This window comes from Gallus gallus, chromosome 3, assembly GCF_016699485.2.
Source record: "Gallus gallus isolate bGalGal1 chromosome 3, bGalGal1.mat.broiler.GRCg7b, whole genome shotgun sequence".
NCBI classification, from domain to species: Eukaryota; Metazoa; Chordata; class Aves; order Galliformes; family Phasianidae; genus Gallus; species Gallus gallus.
This window is the reverse complement of record NC_052534.1, coordinates 42,920,036-42,943,495: the sequence shown is the minus strand read 5'-3', so window position 1 is coordinate 42,943,495 and position 23,460 is coordinate 42,920,036. Positions and strand designations below refer to the sequence as shown.

General features: G+C 36.9%; 1 protein-coding gene across 8 annotated transcripts in view; it reads right to left on the bottom strand.

Annotated features, from left to right (window-relative positions):
• The window catches only part of PDE10A (phosphodiesterase 10A), a 348,909-nt gene that overhangs the window by 84,472 nt on the left and 240,977 nt on the right, over window positions 1-23,460 (bottom strand). For all 8 annotated transcript variants that reach the window (XM_046939136.1, XM_040697568.2, XM_040697564.2 and 5 more), the window contains one exon: window positions 10,706-10,834. In XM_046939136.1, the coding sequence (XP_046795092.1) occupies window positions 10,706-10,834 (129 nt within the window). The remainder of the gene's footprint in view (window positions 1-10,705; window positions 10,835-23,460) is intronic.

Here is a 23,460-nt window from a genome sequence, read left to right as displayed (position 1 = left end):
CCAAGATTTATTTCACTGTACAAATTTTATATTGTTTGTATAGTGTATAGGACAATGTTACCTCTTCAATACACTTGATCTACCAATGGCCACTTAGACAAATAAGTGAATATCTATGGCTCATCATGAAAAATACTCTGAAGCACGTGCTCTAAATCTGATAGACAAGAACAAGACAACTAGTCTAAGGCTCCATCTAATTACAGATACTTGGCAGGATAGAATAACCAAATTACCATCATTAGCTAAATCACTACAGGATGACAAACAGAAAGCCCATACTTTGGATATACTAATGTCTGGTGCCTTACTCTTCTGTCGTTACAATGAGTTCAAAGTCTTAAGACAACAGAAAAGTTTTAGAGGCAAACTTGATAATGAAAATTTTCACTAGCAGCCAGTATGCAGTTAAGATAAATACCTTTATTCGCTTCCACCCACAGAAATATAAAATCATGCATTCTCAGAGTATAGCATAGTCATTAAATCAACTAGCTATCTCCAAAGAAAAAATATGAGTTTTCATTCATCCTCAGGCTTTTTCTGTGCTTTCTAGAAGATTAAGGAGATGGCAGATTTTTAATAGATAAAATATGTATGGACAGGATATCAAGAACATTGCTGAACTGGGTTTTCACTATTGCTATACAAAACATCCAAGAAGGAATGTTACTCATCCTTCCTCCATGTACATGCAGGACAGCAGACTATCAAACTTCATGATGACCTGCTCATGTTTTCTACTCACCAAAGATGCCAATCTCACTTAATGGAAAAGAACAAGCAGTGCAAACATATATAGCTATTTTACATCTTATTTTTTCTACATCCTTGCTGGTCAATTTATGATTCCAGGCCCAATTCACCTAACATTTTTCAAGTTAGTACTTGCAAACATGGATTAAAAAGTTACTGTCCCAAAAAGTTAACAACTATTCCCTTGCTCTGTTTTAATGCTTTCTCAACTTACATATTATAGGAGTGTACCTATTCCATTTTAAGGCAGGTAAAACAGGTTAGTTTACATGGCCATAAATCACCATTATTAAAAAGTGTTGGCTATGTGGGTATGCAGTCTCCACCCATAGGATCCGAATGAAGCTTCTCCATCAACCAGGGAGCAATAGGAAATTTTTGCTTTGTTGTCTTCTTCATTCTAAAACCAAAGATCCTATGTAAAGAAGAGAAACGAAGGAGCCAGAAGGCTTTAAGTAGTACTCTCTTGAAAAGGAAGGACAAGGTTTCATATTGCACACTATGCTAATAAATCCAACATTGCCAACTCTCCCCCTCTTACAATGTCCACACTTTATAGAAGACACTGACCACCTGAGAAGGTTCAAAACATGAACTGATAAGAAACAGTAAGAAATCTGGGAAGTTTACTTCTCAGTAAGATACTAAAAGCTCCACGTCCTAGTACCCAAAAGGATGAGACGTCAAAATCAGTCTCTTTTTAATATTGCTAACAGATATGTGCAAGAAAATGATTCAGTGATGAAAGGCTACTAAGGAAAAAGAGTATTTTTGAGTAGACAGGAAAAAATGAAAGATTTTTAGGACAAAAATCTCTTAATTCAAGTCTAAAATAGACACAACAAAAATCAGTGTAAGTACATGGCGAGAATAATTGCTCTAGATATAATCTGATTAGCATAATTAGTTCAAGAGAGAACTCAGACTGAGCAATGACGTCTATTTCCTAAGGCCAAATATTTCATCATTAGAGGATTACCCTCTCCCTGTAAATCTCTGACCATCCAAACAATCCTAAACATGCATGAGATCTGAAAAAACAAACAAAAAAACCAAAAAAAAAAAACAAAAACAAAAACAAAAACCCACCTCCTTCATCTGATCCAAGAAAAAAAAAAAAAAAAAAAAAAAACCGTTCAAACAAAAATTATCACTCCTGTACCAGGTTTAGTTTTGCAGTTGTTTGGAATTTGCTAGTGACAGCTATTCAAATAACAAAAAATTAAATCAGTAACTGCTTCAACAGCAAGAAACATAAAGAACAAAAATCACGTTCATCACTCAAGCCCTCAGTATTTTCTACCAAGAGACCATTGCTCAGTATTTCTGTAGTACAAGTACATATACAAGCAATTCTTGACCTATACACCCTTTTCACTAACCTTTTCCTCTGCCCAAAGAAACAGCCTGGCAATCCAATCCTTTACACAACTACACCTCAATTTCATAGCTGAAATGAATTCACTGTAAAGCTGACTCTATTTTGATTATTTGGGGAAAATAAAATAAACAAACAAATGGACTAACAGGAAAGAAGCAGTTTCACCTTCGACAATTCTACTGAGAAACTGACTCAGTGACAAGATGAATTATAAAATCAGTGGTACAATACAACCATCTCCTCAAGAGTGAGCCCCAAAATTATACCTGTGACAGATACATGCCATTTTCATCATCTATATTAAAACAGCATTCCCATGTAGGTTTCTTCCACAACTCTAACATGTGCCATCACTTCATCTGTCCACCTCTGAAACACTAATACACTACCGTACACTTCTTAGGCACTATGACTGATATAGAATCACAGAATCACTAAGGTGATTCTATGACTTCCAAGATAATCCAGTCCAGCCATCCAACTATCACCAATATTTCCCACTAAACCATGGCCCTGAACACAATATCTAAACATTTCCTGAACACCCCTCAGGGATGATTGATTTCACCACCTTCCTGGGAAGCTCGTTCCAGTGCCTGATCACTCCCTTGGAGAAGAAGTATTTCCTAACATTCGACCTGAACTTCCCCTGGCACAACTTGAGGCCATTCCCTCTTGTCCTATCTCTAGTTACATGAAAGAAGAGGCCAACTCCTACCTCACTGCAACCTCCCTTCTTGTAATTGTAGAGAGCAATAAGGTAACCCTGAGCCTCCTCTTCTCCAGACTGAACAATCCCAGCTCCCTCAACTTCTCCTTATAAGGTCTGTGCTCCAGACCCCTCACCAGCTTAGCTGCCCTTCTCTGAGCACACTCCAAGGCCTCAATGTCTTTCTTGCAGTAAGTGGCAACCCCATAAACTACTTCATAGAAAAGTCTACAGGTCAATTTTAACTCTACAAAACTAAGAACAAAATAGGCAGAGAAATGGGATTTATGCAGGCAAGCCCCCAGATAGTATTGCAATTTTCTTTTACAGTACCAATCTTAAAAAGCTAAAGACAACTGTAGTTAGTCTGGTTATTCTCCCAGAAAATAGCACCTCTTAGTGTAGCAGTCATACTGGTTCAGACCAACAGGATTGTGTAGTCCAATGCCTCCTTTCCAAGTGGCCATTAGCAGACACTAACATTCAAGTAAGAACAGGGAAGCAATTATGTCTCCTTCACTGAGGACTGGAGGATTTATCTCTTCTACCTTACTTAGAAATGCATCCAAGAGATGCACCAAAATGCATTTATCGCGAGGCTTGGTAATAGAAAGCACTAAGACCTACTGGTCTGGAGTCCATGCTGCAAATGACATATTACCCATATCATTCTCACATCCACTTGTGTGTTTTGGCAAGTATTCACATCTGCTTGGATATCACATAAACATAAGCACAGCAGGGCTGTGTCAGAATGAAACAGCATGTTTGCAGCATCAATGAAATATTAAGACAGACTAACTGTAAACTAAGGTCATTAACATGCTGCCAGGATATTTCCTTTCACATAGGCTGGGAAGATGTCAGAACTGCAGCAGGCTGTGGAGTATCACAACAGTGATACTCTCCACCTTCCGAGTATTCGCTGTGTGAAAACTACTAAGCTAAGCTACAAAAAAGTTGTTTCTGCTTAGTTAGCATTGAACTGCATAATTTTAAATAATTAGCAAATTAGCATAGTTTTTTTTTTTTTTTTTAATTCTGACATCATGATGACCTTTAGTTAACATGCACACACTCTCTCCGATTATATTTTTCTTTTCCTATATCCTATTCATGCCTGCAGGAAACAAAAGATGACTATAATAAACTTTTAAAGCACATTATGCTGATACCTTAATAACGTCAAGTGCATAACCAGAAAAGAAATTATTTTCTACTTCAGATTACAGTTGTTTGTGGGAATTTTCTTGGGTTTTGTTTTTGTTTTTATTTATGTTGCAGCTCTATCTTTCAATACTAGTATAAAAGGACTAGTAAAGAACTTTTCTGTCTGTGAATTCTCTCAAAGTCAGGGTAAGTCAGGGTATCCTATTCCTCTAATTCTTTCTCTATTAAAACAAAAAGATTCAAAAAAAACCCCAACTTTCTTGTATAAAGATCAGGGAAGGTATCAAGCTTTAACAGCCTCGTTTAAGCAAAAGAACCATTTCAGTCAATGAAATCTTCAGCTTAGCACAGCCTGTAAGAAAACGTAACAGGTTTACCTAACCCACATTCTATTCCAATAGAGTATGTAGAGAGCTATATCCTTTCCATGCCCCATCAGTTAATTGAAATCTATCAAAGCTACAGTTCAAGTATACCATGGTACCCTGGAAAGACAAAGAAAAAGACACAAGGTGCATATTTTTATCCAGACATCTTTCCTATACAATGCACCTGATCTGGCTGCAATCTTTGTGCACTTCTAGGACACATGGCAGATAGGATGGGGAAAAGAGTGAAAACCAAAATGGCTGAGCTAAGGGAAGAATGGTATCAGGGCTTAATCTGCATTCTGTACCCACACAGTTTTCTTATTTGCTTCTTAAGAACCAACACAAGAATAAGACACGTCACCATAAAACCACGCATTCAAATGACTAATGAAGAATTATATTTTATACTGCAGTCAGCCAGACTGCTTCTAGTAATTACATAAAAGTAGCAATGAATACACTCTGATTTATTGTGAAATGATAGATTTAAAAAAAAAAAAAAAAAAAGGATTTCGAATGTTGACAAATGCATTTTAACTGAAACAACCGATTAGACTCATTTAATCATTTGCACTATATTAGTAAAAATATATCTGCTGAAGAGCACATTTAATTCAGATAGGGAATTGATACATAAAAAGAATATAAATTAAATTACTGTTTATAAAATGCATGTAAGAAAATGCTAAAGCGAGGGCTTCTGAAGCAGCAATGTTTTGGACACGTCACAGAATATTCTCTATTTTTGCTTGAAAGTACAGCAGGTTACTGTATAAAAACAACACGAAGCTAGTAAATGGAAATATTACTATTAGGATAAGTCCAAAGTATTGCCATCCTAAGGCAATCAATCATGTTATTTTTCAAAGCCTGGGAGAATTGTGGTATCTTCTTGATTACTACACATCCTGAATAAACTATAGTATCACACTAATATTATACTAAGTGATGCATTTTCTAGTTTCTGTACTTTAAAAACAAAGAAACAAGCAAAAAGTTAATTCTGAAATTTTAGATCTCCTTAAATGCAGCAAGTCCACTGCACTCAACACTCAGCAACTTAGAACTGTGTACAGTCAGTGTATTGAATGTACCATTTTAAATAACTCTTTTCTAATTAAAAGAAAACCTGTATTCAATAATTACGCAATGACAGTATTTGTACAATACCAAAGTACCTTATGATGCCACTATATATCATTTCCCACGGTTTTGACAAGTATTCTTGAAAGAAAATAATGTATAAAACTGTTGTTGACGTGTCCAGATTCAGCAACAATTAAGTGTACACCCATGGTGAACAAGACTGTGGAGTAGAGAAAGAGGAAACAACCAGGAAAACTAATGTATAGACCAGAAGTAAAGGTTTAGAACCGACAGGACAAAACTTTGTGGAAGTTGCTGTATAGAAATGGAGGGGCGAGGGGGGAGGAATAAAGAGGAATAATAAGGAATGGAGATAGACATGACTGTAAGAAAAGAAGCAATGAGAAGGACATTTCAAAATTACTACTACCTATAATCTCCACTCTTTTCTTCCCCTAAGCATACTCAGAAGAAATCTGAATGCTCATGTGGAAGATACAGTGCCCTGGGATGTCTTCATTTAGCCTCAAGGTTAAGCCCCGCGACATTTTGGGGTAGCTGAGAATAAGACTAATCTGAAACCACAAATTCCTATGCAATGCAGTAATTTTAGAAACCCAAATAAATTATAGTAGAAACTCTGTTTGCATCAGAGTTTAACACCCCATCAAGAGATGCAATTGTGGAATTCATTCTGTGTTTCTTAGAATATGCACGCTTAAAAGATTAGAAATATAAAATTATGTGGCATAGCTCAAAGACAAGCAAACAAATACAATCGTTTCTCCTTCTATATTGAAAATACTTCATCATGGTAATTCAAATTGCAGGGCTAACCAGTAATTTTTGAAACTTTAAACTAATGAACATATTAATAGATTTGATCAATAATGAAATTTCAGAGTTTATATTCAGATGTTATTTTCAGTGTCTTCTGTATAAAGCCCGTTGGCAGAAATCTTCAAGTGAGTTAGTCTAGAATAACGTAGAATGGGCTGGGTCATACGGGTTTCTTGAGTTCATCAGGTTCTTCCACCACTGTGTGAAAGTATTTATAATTGCCTTCACATGGGATTTTTATAACTCATTTCTTCACTTTCTTTGATATGTATTTGGCAATAATAATGCTGGTAGTCACTTCTGAACTACTAATTTGGAAGTAGTGCAATAATTTTCTTTTCAATTGGCAGCTTTGCTCTCTCTTCCCTACATCCGTAAGAATTATGGTCAGTTTTTCAAAATATCTAAATCCTTGGCTTAAACAAGAAGAATATCAAAACAAAAAAGATTATTTTTTAATAAAATAAAGAGTATCTGAATCCAAACTGCTAATCACTGTAATTGTTTTGAAACCTTAACAAAAGCATTAGCTGCCAAGAGAATACCAAATCTAATCACAAACCCAAGGCACTTTTAGTATCATCTGTGAGTACATCAATATCCAAGAAATGCATTTTAAATGTTGTTATTTGTCTGGAAATGTTCGATACTCCTTGCATTTGAGGAGAAAGATGGAACAGAAACTGCATCATGCACACATCAGAATCATTTTTTTCTTCTGTGTCTGTTACCTGCCATCTTAAAAACGTTACTGCCATCTGCATACAGAAGTGATACCTTGACTCACACAGAGCAAGGTAGCTCTTCATGAAGAAATTTTGTCAGTACAGTTTGAAATTTCTTCCTATGCATGAAAAACAACTGTGAAATTTGGTACTATCAATGTAAAAGATGCTCATCTGAGACTATAACGTTGACTGCAAGCCACTCTTCTAATTGTTGTAGTGAAGCTTTGAATAATATAACTAAGGATGGAGTCAGTAATCATTGTGAGAAATTTGTAAGATGAAGATGTAGTCTGTAGAGCCTAAAACTTCCATAATCTTACAGTTCTTACTGCAACCACCTTGCCATTTCTGCTTGAATGATATGGAAGACGACAAATGGGAGATTTTTTGAGTTCTGCAAGGAGTATATATATGCACCTAGAACATCCTGCACATGTATGTTAGGAAAAAAATCTTCTTACCCTAACATACCTTTAACGAATCTTTAAAACAACATCATGTAATTTATTGATGAAATTTATACCAGCACACCGAGATATACAATCAAAGGTGCTTTTTAGTGTTACTACAGTGCCTACATGAAGACATGTTTTTGATGTATAGAGACCAGATCACAGGTTACATGAAGTAGGCTTAATTTATAAACAAGTTTATAGCTGATGTGTGAACAAGGAAGAATAGTTAAACTCTGAATCAGTTTCTTCAATCAGGACAATCTCTTGGCAAACTTCATTTACAAAAGCCAAGCAAAATTATTTGTGTGTAACAGTCCAATTTGTGCTGCAATTTCAGCAAGAGGCCTGTGTAAGTCATGTGGATATAAAAAATGTTAAACTAGAGTGTTAAGTTTATTATAAGCAGAGCTGTTGGGAAACACAGTGTTTAACGACACAACACATGGGTGTGTTTTAAGTGTGCATTTCATTGACGACAAATAGTCAGGGTACAAAGGGTTTCAGAGAATAAGCATTAGTAGCAGTAGCGTTCTCTCCCAGTACTTGCTACCTTTGCAGGTTTTACTTCAGTAAAATAAAAATATCCTACAATCACAGGTAGAGCACTATGAGCATGTTATTGGCTACTTTCAAGCTAGCATTTACTGTGATAGATGTAAGATTTACCTGGTACACTCAGAAGGCATGGTACTTTGGGGTATAAATTGGTGTTATACCTTAAGAACTATAATATTAACTGATCTCATCCCTTTTTAGTATTTTAGTTTCTAGGAAAAAAAAAAACAACATCTGAAGAAACTAATTCAGGGAATCTCAGTCACAGAAAAAAAATTGGTTCATCTAAGTCGAAATCAGACATTTCAGTTTACATTCATGCTAATGAAATTCAGATAAATTACCCTGGCTGCTAGCCCACTAACTTCTAGCTGAAGAGTACACACAGCTGGATGCCTGTAAAGCAGGCAGGACACAATTTCTGCATATAGGTTAATGACTGTTCTGCGTCATCAACAGAGTACAGACACTACATCAGAGAACTCAGTAGAGCATTTTGCCTGCCTTTCAAATTTCTACTGAAAACAGAACTCATTTTTCCATCTGTATCAGATTATTATATGAAAATCTGAAAGCAGACTACACCACAGCACGAGGCATAAAAGGAAAACTATACCTCTGTTGTAAAGTGACTTCAGCTACATAGTCTCTTGAATTCATGACAGATCTGACCCCTAAAGGAGTTTCATCTTCTTTTCTTATTTCTCACTGCCACCATTAGTCCGATAATAGGATCGACACAGACATAATGCAACCTTGAGAAACTTGCTGCATCATTTAACATTTTCTTTTTTAGAGATTTGCATTCTGAAAAATAAAGATTTTTTGCTACTGATAACATTTTATATGGCTACAGCCTTTATCTTTGGAAAAAATAAAATAAAATCACAGATAAGACTAATTAGTATCTGCTTTGTCCTAAAAAGAAAATGCATTCAACTAATTCTTTTTGACTTGGCAAGTGTGGCCCCATTTTCATCAGACACTAAGAAAGACACATCAGCACAACTGCCTGTAGTGTAATAAATGCAGCCACCTTCAAGATTAGTGTCAGCACCAGGAACATAGCAGGGTAGACGGATCCACTTGATAACAGATATAAAGTTGAATTTAGACGACAGCATATGTATGTGGTTTTTGTAGCGCTAGTTATAAAGCAGACGTTTTAAAGTTTGAGAAAACAATGGACAAAACAACCACTATAGTTGTTCATGATCAATCTTTGCTAAGTCAGTGCTCAGCTATTACTTTGCTTTTGTACTTGGTTCAAAAACCTTCCTGAGAACTTTCACAGAAACTTATTTCAAGGTGATTTCCATTCCCCACCTTGATTAAGCATTAGAAAGAAAAAAAGAAAACAACACAAGGAAACTTTGAGCAGCTGCACATAAATTCCACTTAACGTTTTAAGATTCTTGAAGCTGAAAGGCTACCCAAATCGTTAATTCAGTTTTAACACCAAAATCTCTAGCCCAGACCATCCACCATATTTTAAATAAGCAAGTATTTCTTAATTTCAAGCACATTAGAAAAAGTCATTGTTTTTTAAAGTGAGCGATACTTTTTTCTAGTAACATTTAAGCACTTTCTGTCTACAAAAATCTTTATCATGACTTGATCCATAACACTTTTTTTTTGCATATATGCCTTGTAACAATAGCCATCCTGCAGTACTGCAGTTCGGATCGTAAACCACAAAGTTTCAGGTGGTCTTTTGCAACCTACTTCTAACTGCCATTAGGTAACCTCTTCACACTCCTCTACAAACATTCCTTGCCCACTCTTTCCTTTTTCTATTGTTGTGCACAAAATACTGGTTTTTAATAAGCAGCAACAGCCTTGTTACTTAAAATGGGGAATTACCATAAGAACCTAAAACTCAAACACTTTAAAAAACAGCCACATAGTATAATCAGTGTTTCTGATTTCATCCAAGTTATTGGTAACCTTTTCTTTTGCGTTTTGCCTCACGCGTTCCCAACAACTGTTAGAATTGCATGAATCATGTTTGCACACAATCTCAGAAAATTTAAGACAATTATCAATCCTGGCCTACTCAAAAAGAAGTATTTTTCTGGTTCTTGTAAGGGAGGAGCATCACCAAAACTCAAATACCTCCAGAATTCAACAGACTACTTCTTTATAACCTGTGTGTCAATGTTCCCATCTAAAAATTGATTGAAAATGAGTTGCAAATAGGAACTTCTGTGATGGCGCATACAGTTTGTTACCGACCTTTACAAATGACATGTACTACATATTTTTATTCAAAAATTGGTGACTTTAGATGCAAGAAGCCCAAAAATTAGTGTATATTCTCAGAACATACACTAATGTAACAGATAATACAATTCAGTTTTATATCAATTTTGAGTTTGAAATACTAAACTGAGCCTCCGAAATGAATACCAGTTGATTCCATCTGAAAATGCCAAAAGGCCAAAACCAGAAAATATTGTTAACCTCTTTCACCTTTCAAAATGGTGGAACCTAGATTTAAAAGTTCTAACAGTCAAATTTCTATCAAAAATAGGGTGTTCGTGGGTTTCTTGTTTGTTTTTGTTTTTCATTTTTCCTTTTTTTTTTTTTTGAGCCTAAAAATAAGGGCTGAGCTGTTCAAAGCTAAATATTACTTGCAAATAATAAGAACTTACCTTCCTGTCTGTTGTTTTTTCTTTTTAGCCATTTTTCAACAGTTTCCGCACTTACACTCTCTGACACAAACTCATCCAGTACCTGGGGATGAAGGGAAAGATAGGCTTTCACTTTTTCATCTGTTAAACCTGCAAGAGAGAAGATTAATTGATTACAACATTGGCATGAAATTCTCCATGTGAAACAAAACACAGATGTCAGAAACAAAACATATCCTTGTGCTTAACATGCTAATTAAATACAGGCCTATTTAAATTGTCTTCCCAGGATGATATCCGACCAAATATAATGTGTTATCATATAAAAAATAGTAGAAGCAAAATGCAACCATGCAGGATGCTCTGCACACTCATAAGGAGTGTCCTCTGTGACACTCTGGGAGAAATGGACAGGAAGAAATTTGTGATGTAGAACATGTATGCTGGGGCTGGAACAGGTAGTGAAACAAAACCTTGGCCAGCAGCTTCGGAAGTAAACTGATACAAAAGCAGTTCCAAAAAAACAGAGACATGCCTCAGCAGCAAATAACAAAGCCTCCACATCTAATTTTGTTGAGTGACATGAGACTGAAGCAAAGAGGAACGAAAGGACTATGGTGTTTTCATTTGTTTGTTTGTTTTCCCTGTGAAAGCAGAAGACAATTGAAACATGGCAAGATGGGAAACAACTAGCTGTGGGTCGGGCTGGATGCATCACAGAATCATGAAATCATACAATCACAAAGGTTGGAAAATACCTTTAAGATCATCTGGTCCAACCATCAACCCATTGCTATCATAGCAGGGAATAACTAACACAAGCAAATTCATGCATGTACCATTGCATGAAAGATATTACCAGGACTCTGAAATTACTTACTTGCAAGATATGCAAGAGAATGTATCAGAGAGCTGACAAAGAGGCTCTCTTTAGGAAGGAGATAGAAAAACATGAACTGGTACACAGCAAATCTGGTATTCTCACAAGTGAGAGGGCAAAAGCAACCAAACTCCATGTATAACACCAAACCAAGTGCAAACTTTAATTACTAGAGTTAATTAAGTAATATTAGAAATATAAATGGTTTTCAAATGCATAATTCTAATGTCTGCTAGTTATCTATTATCAAAATAAATGCAATTGCAGATAAAAAGACTCTACAGCAGCAGCTGCCACAGAAGGAAAAACACCAGTATACACTTCAGAAAACCAAGCAAAAGTCAAATCTTCAAATCCCTGATACAATAAATAAATTTCCAAATTCTAACTATGACAATCAGCTCAGACTCTTCACAAACACACCAAAGAAAACCACTATCTTCAGGGATAGGAATGTGAGGGTGCAGAGGGCTTTCAAGGGAGGATGGGAAATGAGTGCAGATGTCCCAAGAGATTAAGGTTCAAGTTGTCCCACAGGAGCATACATTGAATACAAAGCATTAATTAGATCTGAGGGGAAAAGAAACAACAAGTGCTGTAATGACTCTAAATACTCCTCAGCTGGTGGTGTGTGTGTGTATAAATGAAACTGTTTCTGTACAGCTGAAAAGTAACCACAGAGCACAGAGTGGATTTGGCAAAAGAGAAACTTCCTTCCAGACAACTCTGACCTCTTTTGGGGAGCATTCACGCTATAAGACAAAATCAGTTTTCCTACTTCATGTTTGGCACAGCGTCAGAATATGCTGAAAAGAGCTGCAGTGTGTTTAAATGCTAACCAATGACCATAAGCTTTGAGATCTCTTAGAAATACTATGAAAACATGCAGGACGCCGCACCCCAGCACTGTCTGCAGGGCCTCAACCATCTGCTCCTCACATACACCCACTGCGGCTCCATCATTCAGCTCCCACCAGCACAACCCATGTCCAAAGTACCACTTCTCTTATCCACCCATAGCTGCTGCCTACCTGGGTTACCACTGCCTCGGGTATCAGTGCTTCCACTTACAGGCAAGAAACTCTAGATCCAGGCTGCTCAAATTAGAGACCTAAATGAGCACGCTGATCTTCATTACTAAAGAAGCAAAGATTCCTAACTCAGTAAAAGTAGGATATAATCAACAAGTTTGGAAAAATATCACGTTACTTTGTATTCAAACTACTTTGAGGATTTAACCTTAGGTAAAGGCTTGTAAATTCAGGTCATAATATATCTATAAAGAATTACATCTTCTGCAGGAATGAAAAAGATTTTTCAGCCTGTGATCAACACATCCCATATAGGGGAACAAAAACAAACAGACTAATTAAGATAACTCTGTAATTTGTTTAATTAAGAAAAAAGTAATACTTCAAAAAAGAAAGCCTTCCTAATTTCACAGTAAATGAAATCTGAAAAGATAATGTATTTTGAGAGTCATTCATAAATGATGAAGTTTTGAAGATTCAGAGTTTGTCACCAGAAAGACAGCAACATTTATCTGATTCTTAAATTTGGGATGAGAAATGCTCAATACAGGCCTGTCAGAGAATATCTGCTAGTTTAAGGATGTTCTCAGACCACAGATAAATGAATGGTTTTCCCTTCTAGTAGGAAGCAAGGAACTGCAAAGTTTGTAAAATTAGCAATGGAAATTCTGCAAGGTTTGAGATACATTTGAAGTGAAAATAACCTTAGCTTTCTAATGTGTGAAGTATTTATTCCTTAACTTCAACAGAAACACTCATTGAAATCTTTACGGGATGTTTTTTTGTAATAGACACATTAAAATTCAATAAAACGTCTATTTGAAATAAGACTTCAGTCTGCGTGTCAAGGGTTATTACTATTTTATTACTGCAATTCCAGCAACCTGAGGGCAAAAATTCTGCTTCAAACTTACTTGGAAAATGATTCATGGAGCTGCTATAAGAAATCCTATAAACACCTTTAAATTACCCTCCTTTGTTTCCATAAAGGTACCTGTGTTGATGAGCTTTTTCAGTGTCAGATATTTAGATAGGCACAAGCAGAATAGGATTTCAATTTACATGCAGATTTTAAGAAAAAAAAAGAAAACAAGAAGTTTAGATCTACTTTCTACATAAAGCAAATCAGATTTACTGATCCTCCTGATCTTCGGTCTGTCTATTTGAAAAGCACAGTTTGTACCTTTGTACAAAAACAAACAAAAAAACAACAGCAAAACCCAACGATAACACATTGTGACTTCAGAAAATCTTCATAGAAGAAACGTCCACTACTTCCACAGTGCTTTCTACACAACAAGAATCGTTTTACTGACTCCACACTGACTCCAGTGATACCTCCTCTTGCTCCTCAACTCTGACGTGGAGCATAAGCTATGTTCTCTGACTGAGGTAAGGTAGTATCAAGAGGGACCTCACTCAGGAAGGCAGAGCTCTGGCCAACACCGTAGCATGCACCCAGCCAGAAAACCCAGAATGACCAGAATGACCTCAATTCTTCTGAGAATTAGAGGAATCTGACATTCTGGTTGAGCATCAATTCATTCCATCTATGCTTCAGCGTTTGCCTTCCTGGTTCATACACATCCTGTTTAAATAAACACACACAGAGACACACACACTAAACAATCTTTCTCCCTTGTATTTTTATTTTTAAGCAATAAACCCATGTATCAGTACTGTTATCTTTCTCGTGCAACTTGCTAATGCCCAACTTTATGCAAACGTTCATTTTTTTTTTCATCACTGGATTTGTGACTGAACAATAAAAATTATAATAAAAAATGTAATACGAAAGGGTACGCGCATATCAGATGAGCGCTTCCTCTTTTCATTTCCCTCAGAACAAACTGCAGGCAAAGGAACTGCTCGGCCTGCCCTCTCCGTGCACCAGGTCAGCAGCTCCCAGCTTCCTGACCAGCACAATTGTTTAGGTTCTCTTCGCAGGTCTCAGTTTGAAATGTTCTCTTTGGCCATGCCATCTAAGCTTAAAAAGCTAATTCATAGGCACGGAGAACATTAATCAAGGCTTGTTTGGTTTCATTTTTTTTTCCATTTCTTGGTTATCCCTGTCTGAACAGTAAGTGGAAAGACAGACGTTCTATAAATGACAGGTTTTACACAAGCATTTTGTATTAGTGTGCTTTTTGTATCATTCAGTATAATTTGTTTTAGGGCAGGATGATATCAAACTGGCAAGGCAAAGGGTGGAAGATAGCCTGTCCCTCAGTACCCTCCAAGAGGCAATTTCTTGATCAGTGAAAAGGATTTTTATTGCCAAGAGGCAATATTATCTGGCAGTGTGCTCATTCTGGGATGTTAGAAGCGGGAAGGGAGAATCAAATGATAGAAAAGAAACAATTATATTTACTCCTAGTAGTTCTATAAACTGATACGTCTTGGACTGATGCTTCAATGTATACTACCAAATAACTATGTATCTATTTTTCCACTTTGCATATGCCTGGGGCTCAAGCTGTTCCTCTCACTTGACACAGCTGGTGCCAGTATATTGAAGTTTTGCTTTCACGTTTGCTATTTTAAATAACTCCTCAGTCTTCAATGCAGCATTCACAAGAGTGTTTTGTTTATTTTTCCTTTCCAAGCTAGGATAAATGCCTTCTCTTTCATTGAAGTTATACTCAGAACCATACAGAATTTAAGATAGAATTACAGATGCATTTCTTCATTTCTTATCTTAGTAAAGTAACTACAGCAAACACAAACATCGCTCCTGAATACCACAATCCAGTAATTTCAACATAAAGTAGTCAAATGTTTGTGACAGTTGTAGAAACAAACTCCTGTTCGGTCCTATGACTGTTACCTAAAGATATGCTCCAACAACTTTCACTGTAGCTATGCATGCCATGCGAGCGGATCATTTTGCTGTGTTTCAGAACTGCCTTCCTCAGTTGTGAGACTTGCTGCTTTATATTAGTCCCCAAAAGGAACTAAACTGTATCAACCACAGTATTTCTTCCTCAGCATGAGTATATGCATGTATCCTTTTCCAATTAAAAAAAAAAGTGGGTAAGACTCAAGGGCTCACACCTCTCCCGACTTCTTGCACGTGAACATTCCTAAACTAAAGCTGCCCTTCCAGAATGTCAAACTAAATTTGACATAATGACAGTAAGAAAATGGCACACTTAGCAACAGCGTGCACACCACTCTGACATGAAAATGTTTTTACCGAGAAGAGAATGTTGGTTACAATGCTAACATTAACTTCCTTCTTTTCAAAATCTTGACTATGAATATTCCTACTCTACCCAAAGAAATCAGGCACTACGTATTCCCAGGAAGAACATATGGCTAATGTTCCCTAATGAGTCCAGAGACTTTAAAGAGAGCATACTCCCTTCAGCTGCAGAGCTAGGAGTACAGGTACTGGCAAACTGACTTCTGAAGAAACATGAAGTGAATGAAGATAAGTTTCCAAATGAAACATATATTAGAATGGATGATAAAGAACAAAGCACGACAGTGGACAAAGCTTATGGAAAAGCAACGTTCAAGTAACTATTCATATTCATATAAAACTATTCATATTCTTTGGACAATGCACTACGAAGCACACTTCTAACACTTTAACGGCATAGAACAAAGCAGTTCAGTACATAAGGATGCTCCTATGAAGTGTTTGTTTACTATCCCAGATATAGTATGGCTGGATTCCAAAAGAAACTAAGAAACAAGGTCTCCTACAAACATTAGGTTTCAGTAATTACTACCTGCCTTTGAGCCATTCTCCAGCATTCTCTCTTTAAAAATCATAATAATAAATCTGAAAAATAATAAATAATCTGAAAGTTTTATTTCTGCTTTCAGCTTTTTTTTTTCTGTATAAAATACTTTTAAAAAATTCTTATATATTAGATAACCTTTGTAGCACTGAATCGATTAATGGCTCCACTTCTGAAAGCATGTTGTGTTGCACCCTCCTCTGAGAATAGCTTCACTGAGCTCAGTGTAAAGCAGAATCAACTGGAATGAGGTAAAAGAATTGAAGCCTACAGCTATGTTTCAAAATCTGCTCCATTTAGCAGCATGACTCAGTCACATCATTAAGAATTTCTGATTTTTTTTTCATTAGTGCTGTGATATTTGGCACTTTTCTAAAGCCACTAGCTTCATCAAACCCCATGATTAGGCAAGAATTTTAGTTTGCACCAAAGGTTTCTGGTCCTGCTAGCAGAGAAAAACTTAAGAACAGCAATGCTTAAGAACCAAAACAAAAAAGCAAATAAAAAGATTATAGGCTGGGTGGCACGGGAAGGCAGCAGAGAGTGGATGAAATTTACTGAGGCTGTCTAGCAACTACCAAGGCTCATCGTTTTATCCCAGAACAGCCATGCTTGGAAGACAGCAGTCACTGCGTTCCTCAAACCCTTTGCAACACTGATGTGAATGGCAGACCTTTCATGCAGTTGGATAGGACCCAAAGCTTTTAAAACCCCTTGTGAGAGTATAAATTTGTTAATAAAAGAAATCAATACGATTTTAATGCATAGGAAACTTTGGAAGGAAATAACTCTAAATTTTACAATGTATACCATAAATATGTTTATTTTAAGATGAAACACATGAGTGTGTTTGGTTTTACAAACAATTCATCCCTGCAATCAGAGGGGCCAGCAAACATAGTCAAGGTCATAACGCCTCCATGTAAGTAACAAGATGTTTTGCTCCATGGAGAATCCGTAAGCCAAAAATAACAACAAACAAGTGGAAGAAGAAGAAACATAATAAACACTTTTCAGACAAGGGAACACCTGAAGCAGGAAATGACCTTATCTCAAATACAAGTAAAAATGTGTAACATTAAAGTAAATTTTCTTATTTGGAATATCAAGAGGAAGAACAGATTTACAACACTTTCTCAAATGAACATTTGAAAATAAATGCCATGCTTGCACTAAAAAGGAGAAACCTTAAAAATATCTGAAAGTAATTCAAAAAAGATAATTGAACACAAATCTGTCTCTGCATCCTCGATTAGTTTAAAGCCATGATGTCTCATCACTTCCTAACACAAAAATCACCTCTCTGTATCTTTCCAACCAAACCTTATAAATGATATTTGTAGTCATTCTCCAAAGCATTCAAGGCATGTGTGTACATTGCTTCATTTGGATTAAGCATTAATCCCATTAAATCAATCCCTTCTTTGTTCAAAGCATCAGGATTCAAAACCACAGGCACAGTCAGTTTTGGAATATCCTTTTCAAGTCAGACTTTTTATCTTAATCCATTTAAGTATACAGGAATGTAATGCAACCAAGTGCCCAAACTCCATGAAACCTGACATTACTGGTCTGGCAAAAAGCGTGGTCACTTACTCTAAGCAATCAGTAAGGCCAAACCTCTTTTTGGTTTTTCTTGTCTTGAAAAATCAGTTCAAATTTAAATTTGGCTGTGAACAGCTCCATTCAAGTTCTTTTTGTCTCTCCTCCAACTCAGGCTCACATTGCCAGAAAAAAAAGCAATACGCTGTTCCTGTGTTCAGCACTTGGAAAAACGGCACTAGCAGTAAGAACTATTAATGTAGTACATAAACAGCACTACACTGCAGATCTGCGTATTTAAAATGGGCATACATTTGTTTCACGTCATAAATTTTATCATTAAACATTTCAAATCACCATAAAAATATGAAGTGTTAATTTTGCCAGACTTGAGTCACTGTACCAAACTGCAAGCTCTGTACGCATTTAGATCCCAATCCCATCCCGGTCAGATGCAGTCACTTGTGCAGTGCATGTGGCAGAAAGCAGCACACTGCGTAACATCTCAGTCAGGAGACCAGCAGCCCTGCTTAAGCTTTAGAGAGAAAACAAAGACCAGCTCAGCCAACCAACCAGAGCTGGAATGCTTCTATACAGAAAGAATACCAATAATCACTTTATCTGGTACACTGTAATTCAAATCCCTTAGTTCTGATGAAAAAGCCATGAATGTGTCTATGCATCTGAACATACCAGATGCCAGGATACACGTAGACGTAAGCGCCTTCTGTTTCCACCAGCTTCAGCAGCGGCTGCTCACAAGGCCATTTCCAGGTGTGATCAGCACCTTGTAAGCTTGCACGCTAGTCAAAGTTGAGTACTTAAGTGGTCACATCTCTGAAAACCCAGAGCTCAAGAACTGCAAACTACTGACAACTCTGGGCACTGACTCACACAGCAAAGTAAAAGCAAAAAGCCAGCTGAGAGTGTTTATAAAAATCAGTTTTTATTAGAGCGTAAAGGCCTATGATCTTTCCATGGGACATATACAAAGGCATAATGGGATGAATAAATGTCCCTAGCTTGAATGCTCAGTTTTTGCAAGGTATCAGTTCACACTCCAAATTGTGCAGATGGCATAATGTTCCAGGGCGCGGATAGTGTTACACTGTGATACCATCCATTGCCTGGATGTCCACTGCTTTTTTTTTTTCTTAAACTAAACACTACTTTCCAGGGTGAGGAGTAGCTTCTCCATAGTTCTAATTTGTACTTTGGAATAACCGAGGGATCTGCAACAACCTTTATTATCCTTCCAGGTGCATGATGGGATCAAATTTGGGGATTTAATTAACACTCTGCAAAACCTAATAAAATATATATATGCTTTAAGAGGTGCAAATTGTAATCAAATTAATTTCAAAACTTTGCTTGGGGAAAATGCTATGTATCATCTTAAGGTTACCGATAAAAATAATTATCAACACGCTTAAGCATAACGCATCACCATGAGGTAAGTAAAACTGTATTTATAAAGCCGCAACGAACCTTTCAGTATGATTTATAATTAATTGCTCATTTTTATTCTCCTGTGTGACACACACAGCCAGGGTACTTTGTCTCCAGCCCAAAATATACCTGACCAGTAAGACTCAAATGAACAGTGATAAGTGCCAAAATATAGTTCATTCCCAACTCAGCATGAAAAATGTCAGGTCACTCAGAACTTGCACCTACCTAATCTCTGGGAAGATTATAAACAGTCATAAATGAGGCTACTTAAATCTAACAATTACACAAGGTAGGAACACCTTAACTCTCTCCTTGAGTACAAGAGTTTGGACAAAGTTCTCAATTTATGACTTCTCCAATAATACCTTCTGGCTGATGTAATGTCTTCCACCCACCTGACACTCAATCCTGATGCATCTCCATATTTGAGAAACTATTTTGTTGCAAGAACAGCCCCACTGTCTTTAGTACCAAAGTTTTACTGCTGATTTTTTTTTTTTCAAGAGAAAGCCCATAAATAAAGTTCTGTAATTCATTTATAACATAAACTCACATTAATCTTCACTAAAACACTACCTAACTTAGTGCAGACACAAGATCCAGTATGATGAAACCTCCTATGAAGAATACTTACAAGTGTGCCAAGTCTCAATGTTATTTCACTAAATAGGACACTGAAAACGTACTTCCTCCTCTTGAAAGGAGCATCCTACTCCATCTTAGCACTTCTATTAGTAAACTTGTCAGGACAGTTTCCCAGGATACAAAACTATTTGCAAAGAACAACTACGCAGTCAAGTAACATGCTACATGCCCACACCAGATACCTGAGTGTTCTCTACTTCGGTAGTACTAGGAGCATATCTGCAGCAGCACAGATCAGCATTTCTCATTCTTAATTCCCTCCAACCGTACTGCCTGAGAAGGCTCAGAGAAAAACACAGTCAACATCCTTTATAAAATGGAAAGGTAAAAAGCCCTAAGAAATCTACCACTTTCTACTGTGATAATTTCTTTTTACAAAGAAACCTAGCACAACTGCATCCACAAAGTCATGGGAAGTGAGTTCCTCAAAAACAAACCACAACAGTCGTGATCCTTCCTTCCATTTTACACAAAATGTGTCTGTCATCTGTTAGCTTACATTATGCATAATAATTTGAAGACTGAAGTGGTGAATATCTTTTAAAAACGTGTCTGGTTTTAAATAAAAGATGCAAGCTGTAGAAGAGTTAAGCATGTTTTCCAGTCAGTCTCTTCAAGTTAGCAATGGAGACAAACGGGTATTCCCATTTGAGAAATAAGTCACATTCTAGTTCCAGTTTCAACTTTTCTTATTTCAACTTCCAGCTAATAGGGGTGTTTGTTTTTTTGTATTTTGGCTATTGGCTTAAAAGAGTTTTCAGTACTAGGCGTCATCTCTCTGTAAAGGCACTGCTACTCTGAATGATTAACACCTACCCTCGTTACAAATTGAAACGGACTCCCTTTCTGAAATTTTAACATCAGACTCTTAGATCATTTCACAACTCAGAAGAGATTTAACACTAAATATTCACAGGTGCCACCTTGCAGTAGTTTCTGGAAAGTCTCTAAGCTAATTCAAGCACCTCTTTATACAACATTAAACTTCAACTGACATTTGAAATTAAGACAAATCTACTTACTTCTTTTGTAGGGAAAAGAAAGCCCACCTTTGGACTAATTAAACATTGAACATTAAGCAATGACACCACCAAACTGTCAGGGAAAAAAGTGAGAAACTGATTTATTTAAAAGACAATAAAGGACAAGAAGTATTTTCTTTTTCTTACTTATCAGCCCTTACTTATCAGCTGAATACACAAACAGAAGGAAAATTGATTTTTCTGAGTTGTGAACTGCTGAAAATTTTATGGTGATGGATGTTACAATATCTTCATGTTAGTATAACATGGCCTAGGAAAAGTAGTGGAAGTTAAGGTATTTAAATGAATATGCTACCAAAATAAAGGAAACTTGAAGTGATAATTAAATAACATGTTACATATGCTTTTACTTCTACATTAGAAACAAGGATGTATTGTGCAATCTTTGCTTGCATTGGTGTATACTTACTTATAGGAGTATTCTTACTGACGTCAATGAGACTACTTAAGTGCGTAAGAGCTAACTAACACGAGTTGTGCAACAAAACCCCAAACATGTTTCATTCCACACATTGTTGTGAGGTTTATTCCTCAACCACAGGTTTTTACCTAGTAATGTTAATAACGTTATTTCACTGACGTTATTGTTCAGAAAAAATACATGAGAACGTACAACCTGTTCAGTGGTATCTGGCATCATTCAGTATTTCAGCTAAACATCAGATGAGAGCCACACAAGAAACACAGACTCACGTTGGCTGGCAGGCACCTGCAGAGACTACCCAAGCCAGCCTCTGCTCAGGCAGGTGCAGGTACAGCAGGCTGCCCAGGGGACCATCCAGCTGGGTTTGAGTGAGTAGAGAGTATCTCTAGAAAGGGAAGCTACACATCTTCTCTGGGCAACGTGTGCCACTGCTTGGTCACTCTCACATTGGAAAAGGTGTTCTCCAGTGTTCAGGTGAGAATGTTCTGTGTTTCAGTTTGTACTGGTTGCCTCTTGAACTGCCACTGGGCACCACCAAAAAGAGCCTGGCTCCTTCTCTTTTAATTTCCCCCACAGCTATGTATGCAAGCAGATAAGATCACCCTGATTCTTCTCTTCTGCGGGCTGATCAGTCCCCGTTATCTCATGGCTTTTCAGTGCCCTCACCTCAGTGTGTCCATGTCCCTCTTGTACAGGAGAGCGCAGACACATCTCACCAGTGCTGAGCAGAGGGGAATGATCACCTCCTTCTGCCCTCCCCCTTGCATTGCTCTTTCTAAGGCAGCCCCAGATTGCTCTTGGCCTTCTTTGCTGCAAAGGCACACTGCCTGTTTGGGTCCAAAAGAAATGACTTCACAGCAGCCAGCTAGGAATTACAGGATCCAATCCTTAGAGAATTTTGTTCTCCAGAAGGTGAAATACATGGAAATACCTCCTACTGACTTGGACGTTAGCACAGTAGAACAAAAAACAACATATGGGGTTGGCTGCTCTTTCAGAAGATTCCACTGGTGTGGCAATCTACTACTCATGAGATCTCATCTGGCAAAACTTCTTCTATCAATGTTATTTTACACAATAATTCAAGCAATCTATTTATTACTATTTTAACATTCTCCTGTTGGCAACAGAGTAAAATAAAGTCACAGTCTTTTAAACAGGTGCCCAGTTTTTATTATACAGGCTAAGAAAATGCCACTGAATTCAAGGTTAGTTTCAGGAAACTGAAAATGAGCAGCTGCATCTTTTCCCTGCCCTCCTCTCCTTCCATCAATTCCCCACTCTCTTTTCTTTGTTTTGGAGACACTGTAGCTCACTAACATGTGTTCACCTCCAAAAAGCATCCTTAGAAGAAAAAGGAAAAAAAAAATGGGCATAACAGAAGTGAAAGGAAAACAGGAGAGATGGGAACTGAGAACTTCAGGACTTCGGAAACAAAAAAAAAAACAACAGAAAAAAAAGACACTTCAGTCCATATTCCTGTACTCACGGGATGCCTGTTAAGCACTGTGCCTTTACTATAACAATTTATATAAACACTTTTCTGAAACAAGGATGATAAAGTATTCATTGAGGGAAAAAAAAAAAAAAAAGAAAGAAAAGATTTTCACCTCTCAGTGTAACTCAGCTTTATAATAACCTGATTTTATCTATGGACTACTTGGCCATCTCCTACATTCAGAAAATACTTCAGTACTACAAAGATATCCACATAAGACAGATAGTCTGATGTAGAAAATTAGGGCACATTTCCACAATACTGGCTATAAATTTTCATGTCACAGTGCTATGGTGCTGGGGGCTGTGATTCAGATTTCTGCCTGGAATGCTGACTGACTTCATGTCTTCTCATTCAACCACAACAGCCCATTATGCTATTATATAACGGCAAAAATTGTAAAAATAAAGATGAAAACCACAACGATAACATATAAACAGGCAGATCTACTCTTAAAAACAGCCAATTAAAAGCTGTGACATAAAATATCCAATAGAAGAAGTAAAGAAAAA